This window comes from Grammomys surdaster, unplaced genomic scaffold (genome assembly GCF_004785775.1).
Source record: "Grammomys surdaster isolate TR1022 unplaced genomic scaffold, NIH_TR_1.0 243, whole genome shotgun sequence".
In the NCBI taxonomy this organism is placed as follows: Eukaryota; Metazoa; Chordata; class Mammalia; order Rodentia; family Muridae; genus Grammomys; species Grammomys surdaster.
The window spans coordinates 1,759,476-1,767,592 of NW_021604688.1; the positions used below are offsets into that span (position 1 = coordinate 1,759,476).

At 38.3% G+C, this 8,117-nt stretch overlaps 1 protein-coding gene across 3 annotated transcripts in view; it reads right to left on the reverse strand.

Moving 5' to 3' along the window:
- Positions 1-8,117, reverse strand: part of Trappc8 (trafficking protein particle complex 8) — a 76,792-nt gene that overhangs the window by 52,955 nt on the left and 15,720 nt on the right. For all 3 annotated transcript variants that reach the window (XM_028774837.1, XM_028774836.1, XM_028774839.1), the window contains exons 3-4: positions 1,840-1,929; positions 1,202-1,376 (exon numbers count right to left, since the gene is read on the reverse strand). In XM_028774837.1, coding sequence (XP_028630670.1) covers positions 1,202-1,376; positions 1,840-1,929 — 265 coding nt within the window. The remainder of the gene's footprint in view (positions 1-1,201; positions 1,377-1,839; positions 1,930-8,117) is intronic.

The window sequence follows — 8,117 nt, forward strand, 5'->3', positions numbered from 1 at the left end:
GAGAGGGAGGGAAGAGAGAGGAGGGAGGGAGGGAAGAGAAAGGGGGGAGGGAGGGAGGAAGGGAAGGAAGGAAGGAAAGAAGGAAGGAGGAGGAGGAGGGATGGGAGGAAGAAGGAAAAGAGGGAAGGATGGAGGAAGGGAGGGAGAGAGGGAGGAAAGGAGCTGCTACTACAGATGCTTGCTGTTGGTAGAGAAAATGAATTGAAATGTGACAACCTAAGAAGCAAAGATTACAACTAAGGAATGAAATTCTATTGAATCCACTCTGCTTGTTTATGTATAATTTTTTTAATTCTTTCAAGCCTGGATATTGAACCCAGGGCCTCAAAAAAGGTAAGATCTACCATTGAGCTACATACATATCTAGCCCCAAGTCTATTTTACATAGCTATTTTCAGTAAGCTGGCTATCTTAGGGGAGAAGGACATGTAGAAAATATGAAGACTTATTCATGGGCAAATGTTGATATTATACAAATAACCATCCTAACAAACAACAAAATCATATATAAAACAATGTATATAAATAAATACAGAAATATGTTTATGTATATACATACTGAAGTAAAATTCCTGCTTACTTTATTACTAACACTGATAACATCCTAGGATCTGGGCTACTCAGATGACTTGTGGCTGTACATGCTGTCAAGTCTGAAAACTATCCGAACGTTCTATCCCCTGGACCCACATGGCAGGAGGAGAACTGGTCCCTTCAAGTGTCACCTGACCTTATATGTATGCATGCTGTACTGTACACACACACACACACACACACACACACACACACACACGCACTCAATAAGCAAAATTATATAAAAAAAATTAAGATTCTTTGGACTAATTCTTGACCATCAATCGAACATCCTTATTACAACCATTCAATACAGGAGATAAACCATGTTCAACTGAATCAAAGTAATTTTAATAACCAGTTGACATAAAATGATTTTGATGTTTCTATTACAAGAATTCATTTTAAGGACCAGCAAGACAGCTCAGTAAGTAAAAGCACTTGCCACTAACAAACTAAGTTCAATCACCAGGCCCCCATGGTGGAAGAGAACCAACTCCTAAAAGATATCCTCTGACCTCCACACATGTGCCATGACACATACAAATATGCATGTGAACACACACACACACAAATCAGAATGATGTGATTCTCTTTTTAAAAAAAAAATTTTAAAAGAAACTCTTACCTCTGTTCATCTCCTGAAGTTACATCATGCAAAAGCACGTAATATTTAAGTGTATTTGGGATAAACCACTTAGGGTAGGAATAATCATTGTTGTGCTGAATTCGATGCTGCTCCTGTGACAACTTGGAAAACTGTTCCATAGGCTCAGCTTCACCAGATGATGCCACCAGCATACCTTATAGCCACAATGTCAGGGAAATTATCACATCAGATGATAAACACTACTTTATTAATATAAATTTTAGGAGAGATCTTCTGGCCAGGCCCCATGACACAAACCTGTTACTCTTAACTACTCAGGTGGCTGAGACAAGAGAGTTGCAAGTTCAAAGCTGTGCTGCACTATAGTGTGAATTCCAGGCCAGCCTGAACATCTAAGAGAGGACCACTTCCTCTGACCTCCATGTGCACAAGCATATACATTTGCACGCCTATATGAGCATACACCAAACATACACTAAATTCACACACATACCTCAAGTACCTGGATCAAAAAATCCAAAAAAAAAGGAAAATAATTTTGAACATGACATCATTACCAATATAAAAAAAAACTCCATTCTTTATAACTTTTTGAGAATTTTGTCTTTCTTTGTACGATTAACAAGTTCCTGGCTTTCAGATGACTTAAAGGATACATGCTAAATAGTGATTCAGAAACTCATGATCTGATGCTGGCATGGACTGCAGAAAGGTCTCTCTGTAAGACTCAAACCATGGAGTGGTAGCTAAAATTAATAACATGCAAAATGGTTAGAATTCAGCAGAATCAATTTATAAAAGAAAGATAATCATTTCTAGTTGTAAACAAGTATTTCCTGTGCTTCAGGATACATCTGATATCGAGGCAAATAGCACAATTTCTCTCATTTGTAGATGCAGAATGTTATATAAATACATTACATCATTCACATATTTAGAGATATATAACATAATATATATATATAATATCTATGTTTTAAGCTATTCATGCAAATACATTTATAAATGGAACTACTCAGGTTTACAGCATGAAAGTGTCACCCCTGAGCCTGTACATCCATGTAAAAAGAACTAAACTTTAAGTCCCTGAACCAGTCATCTCATGGTTACAAGCAAATCCTGTTCATAAAAGATCACACTTTGCACTGGCTCTCCAATGAGGCTGCTTTTACCTCTCAGGAAAACCTGGACAGTATCCAAGGTATTTTTGGTTGTCACAACAGAGAAGGAGACATGACTACTGGTGCTAAGGGGAAATGTTCAGAAACTCAAAGACATCTTAAGAGTGCACAGAGCAAAACAGCTACACACACACACACACACACACACACACACACACACACACACACAAAGAATTGCCTGGCTCAAATGTCAAGACAGGTAAGGCTCACAAATTCTATATCCTGACAACTTGAATACGACTACAATAAAGCCTTTTAAAATTTTACATATTATATATAGTGTGTGTGTGTGTGTGTGTGTGTGTGTGTGTGTGTGTGTGAGAGAGTGAGAGAGAGAGAGAGAGAGAGAGAGAGAGAGAGAGAGAGAGAGAGAGAGACCGTGCGCAACGCGCGCACATGTGTGTACATGCAGATGGAGGCCAGAGGACAACTTTCAGGTTGGTTCTTTGCTTATATTATGGGTTCTGGGAACTGAACCCAGGTGGTCAGGTTTGCAGCAATAAGCACCATCTCACTGACCCATCAAAGCCTCTGTAAAGAGAATTTCAAGAATATAATTACTTTATAATCAAGTCAACTCTTTAGCAACTAACTTTACATTTTTTTTAATTTGAATATACTTGCCGGGCAGTGGTGGCGCACGCCTTTAATCCCAGCACTTGGGAGGCAGAGGTAGGCAGATTTCTGAGTTCGAGAGTTTGAGGCCAGCCTGGTCTACAGAGTGAGTTCCAGGACAGCCAGGGCTACACAGAGAAACGCTATCTCAAAAAACCAAAAAAAAAAAAAAAAACCCCAAAGAGAATATACTTAAACTTAGTCAGGCATGGTGGTTCATGCCTCTAATCCCAGCACTCAAGAGTCTGAAACAGAAGGATAACAAACATGACATCAGCCTGGGCTATAAAATGAGATCAAGTCTCAAACAGCTAAGTAAAAGAGAAATAGAAAACAAAAAGAAAAGGTGCCGGGTAAAGCCAGTTGGGCAAACAAAGCAGTATATTTATCCTGTAATCCAAGCAACTTGCAAGGTGGAGGCTGGAGGACCAGGTATAAATGACTAGAAAGGTAGAAGAAAAAAAAATACACGTTGACCAAATACCATTATCTCATCTGGTACCATATAAGCTTTTTGTTATTTGTTTTTTTTTTTGAGATAGCATCTCCCTGTGTAGCCCTGTCTGACCTTGATTACCTGTATAGACTATCATTTGTGTCACCACAACCAGAGAAATATACAAACTTTTTTTTTTTTTTTTTTTACTGCAGCCAAGTGTGGTGACACACACCTTTAGTTCTGGCATGAGAAGACAGAGGTAGACAGATCTCTGAGTTCAAGGACAGTCCAGTCTACATAGTACAACACAGAGAGACCACATCCCAAAGGAAGGAAAAAATTAACTACAACAATGTTCTACAAGAAACGCTCTTACATGCAGTCTGGTTAGGAGGATGTTATTATAACATTTCCCAACAATATTATAATCTTCGTGGAAACAGAATGAATGACACAACTATAGGCATCTGTCACAATATGAAACTAATTTTCTCACCAACCACAAAAATTTCTTCTTTCCAAACCAAATAATCTCCAGCTAAAATATTCATGTGTTTTTAATTTATTATCAATACCAAGAAAAGTTATCAAAAACTAACAAAGTATCTCAGAGAAAATGGCTCATTTCACAGAAATGACTATACAGCCATAACAATTTTGATTAGTTGTTCACCTTTGCTGACTTACAGTTGCTTAAAAATTAACAAAATAAACAACAACAACAACAAAACTGTAGTCATAGGAAAAAGTTTCCATTTGGTAGTACATCTTCAAAATTACTATGCCATACTACATTATCTCTATTAACAAATTTAGCTGAGTGTGATGGCAAATTCCTACACCCCTGGCAACTATGAGATAGAAAAAGGAAGGTCAGGAGTTTGAGGCCATCCTGGGCTACATGACAAACTATATCAAAAAAAAAAAAAGAAAAGAAAGCTAGACTAAATTACAGTCCAGCTATTAAATAGTACATTATATAAACTATGGTCTATCTATTAAATGGTATACTATGTAAAACATGTATAATCCATCCATTAAATGATATACTATGCAAACTATGTATGGTCTATCCATTAAAAGATACACTATGTAAATTATGTTTGGACCATGTATTAAATAGTACACTATATAAACTATGAGCCATCCATTAAATGTTATACTATATAAACTATGTACAGACCATCCATTAAATGACACACTATGTAAACTATGTATGACCCATCCATTAAATGGTATACTACATAAACTATGTATAGCCTATCCATTAAATGATACACTATGTAAACTCTGTATGGTCCATCCATTACATGGTATACTATCCAACTACCGGAGAGTGAGGAAACTCTGCATAAGGCTATGAAGTAAAATCAGCAACAGCCAAAACTAGGCATGGTGGCTCAAACTTGTAACTCCAGCACTTAGAAATCTGAGGTAGCAAGAGGATGGCTATGAGTTCAAAGCCAACCAAACTATAGAACCAAACTGTGTCTTAAAAACAAGACAAAGTAGCAGCCAAAAACTATGTATTTTTGTGAAAGAAAAGGAAAAAGATGTGAAAAGCTACATATACATTTGTTTATATTTTCAAAGACAATGAAAAAATAAACTTAACGCATGTGGGCTTTGGATAGAATGCATAAGGCCCTGGGCTTGATCCCAAGCTCTCCTACAAGAAAAAGTTAAATCAATTACCTTTTGGGAAGAAGAAAGGAGAGAGGGAGAGAGGGAAAGCAGAGGGAGAGAGGAAGAGGGTAGACATAGAAGCCAACTCTCTCTGCTCTATGGGTCTGGTCTTTTATTTTAGTGTTTGAAATAGGGTTTTCATATAGCCTAAGCTGGCTTGAACTCTGAAGCCAAGGGTAACCTTGAGTCCTTGTTGTGGTTTGAATGTAAAATGTCTCCCCTCAGTTCACATATTTGAATATTTGGTCCCCAGCTAATGGCACTGTTTAGAAAGGCTATGGAATGTTTAGATGGTAGAACCTTGCTGGAAGAAATACATTCACTAGAGATAGGCTTTGGGTTTTTCTTGCCTGGCCCCTTTTCCTATTCCCATTCTACTTGAGACTGCCAAAGTAACATGACTGGCTGGCCTTGACTAGCATTTCTTCCCCAGGGTAAACCCTTTCTCTCCTAAGTTGCTTTTGTCAGGGAATTAAACCAGAGCCAACAGAAATTAATACATTTCTGACCCTTTTGCCTCCACCTCCCAAGTGCTGGGCTGCAGGTGTGTGCCACCACACATGGTTTATGTGGTACTAATGAACAAGCTCAGGATTTCATGCACCCTAGATAGGTACTCTACTGCTGAGCTACAATACCAACTATATTTCATGACTTGACTTTGGAAACAAAGACATTTATAAAACTATATAAACTTTTAATTAAATTGAATAAAAAAGAAAAAAGTAAGAAACACGCTCTGACATACTTCATGGGCACAGGTATATGAAGCAAGGCAGAAATGTGTTTTCATCCTTCAGACAGGTTAACAAGTTTTTGCACTCAGCCATATGTTTTCCTGAAGTGCTATAAAAATGTGTGGTTCCTCTGTCTGCCTTTAACTTCGTTAACTGCCACTAAACTATTTTTGTTGTATTTTTAATATTATGATATCTGTAGGATATGGAGAGAAATGTTACTTTTTAATTTTAGTGTTTAACACCGTAACACTTAATGACAATCTCCCACCTTAAACATGCTTGTACATAGTTTGGGATGACATCACTATTTTGCTCCCATTCTCTTTTTTTTATTGGCAAGGGAAATAGCAACCATGAAATCCTGTGAAAGCTTCCTTCAACAAGCCAAGCAAGCACTTGGGAGAAGGCAGGAGATGAGGACTTCAGGTCATCCTCAGTTACCAGAGGAGTTTGAAAGCAGTATCTCTTCTACACAATGCACTTTGCCTCCATAAGAAAAGGATAGTATGTTTTTCCTTTTTATCAAAATAAAATGCAGTTCAAATCAGACTATTCCATATTCAATAAGAGCCAATAAAGTATAAAGAACAAAAATATGCAATATTCATAAAAATAACCAGAACACTGACTATCCATTCAAATTCTACATCCAACTAAGAACTGTTCCTGGGGGAGGGGTGGGGAATGGAGAACACCTTCAAACATAGAAAGAATTCAAAGAACAATCACAAGACTAAAGACCATGCAAGACCAGATGGTTGCAGGTGCTCACTGCCAGGAGCTCAGAAGCCCTGAGTGACCCTATTTGCATCTCAAACAGCAGGGCAAAAAGCCTCTTTTGAGTTAGAGCTGAAAATAAATAGGGTTTCTTTCTTTTTTTTTCTTTTTCTTTTTCTTTTTTTTGGTTTTTTTGAGACAGGGTTTCTCCGTGTAGTCCGGGCTATCCTGGAACTCACTCTGTAGACCAGGCTAGTCTCGAACTCTCGAACTCAGAAATCCGCCTGCCTCTGCCTCCCAAGTGCTGGGATTAAATTCGTGTGCCACCACAGCCCAGCTTAAATAGGGTTTCTTAAGGGGTGCACTAGAAGACAAAAGGGAAAATATCAAATCTGAAGGAAAACAATTCTAACTGGTTCCGGTAAACCATCAGTCAACTCTAAAATATATTTTCATTTATCTTAAATGGCTAGAAAGATGACTCATGGTTAAGAGAATTAGCTGTTTTGCCAGAGGACACAGGTTCTGTTCCCAGCATCCACATGGTTCATAGCTATCTGTAACCCAGCCCCAGAGGATCCAACATCCTCTTCTAGCCTCCACAGCCACTGCATACACGCAGGTAGAACACCCTTACAAAAAATAAAACCATTCTAAGTTATTTTTTATTTTCTTAGAAAATATTATCTTCCATACACCCTTCTCAGAAGGCTATCAGAGAAGTCTCCTCCATCACATCAAGGAAATACTCCAGAAAGATGAGATGAGGCAAGCTCTTGCCTATAATCGTAACACTTCAGAACCAAGCACGAGAATCCAGCACTGAGTTGGAGCCAAGCCAGGGCAAATGAGTTCAAGTGCAACCTAAATTACAGAGAGGAAGCTGTCTAGACACACACACACACACACACACACAAACACAAACACGTGCATGCACACTCGCACTTACCAACACACTTGAGAAAGGGGATGGAGGTTGAATGTGAGGACCTTGCTATCTGACACAAGCTTGAAAATGAGTATGATCCACAGACTCTACAAAAGAACCTCATAAGGTGGTCCTCTGACCTCTACACATGCACCATGGTACGCACATCACACACACACGAATAATGATGGTAACACTAATTAAGTAACATAAAGTAAGAGGAAAGAAAACCTCTAGGATGACACCTGAGGAAAATGCCTTGGAGAATCACCAGACAAGAGTGAAGTAGAATATTTTCAACTTTTCTGTTATTTTTCACCAATGAATATTCTTACACTTTTTGGTTTTTTGTTATTTTGGGTTTCTTTGGGGGTTTTTTGAGACAGAGTCTCAATCTGTAGCCCAGGCTGGCCTTGAACTGGGAGCAACCCTCCTGTCTAAAACTTCAGAGTTCTAAGATTACATGCATGAGCTACACCATTCCCTGCAATCTTTAGACTTTTTTTTTAATTTTTATTTATTTATTTTTTGTGTGGTTTTTTGAGACAGGGTTTCTCTGTATAGCCCTGGCTATCCTGGAACTCACTCTGTAGACCAGGCTGGCCTCGAACTCAGAAATCCACCTGCC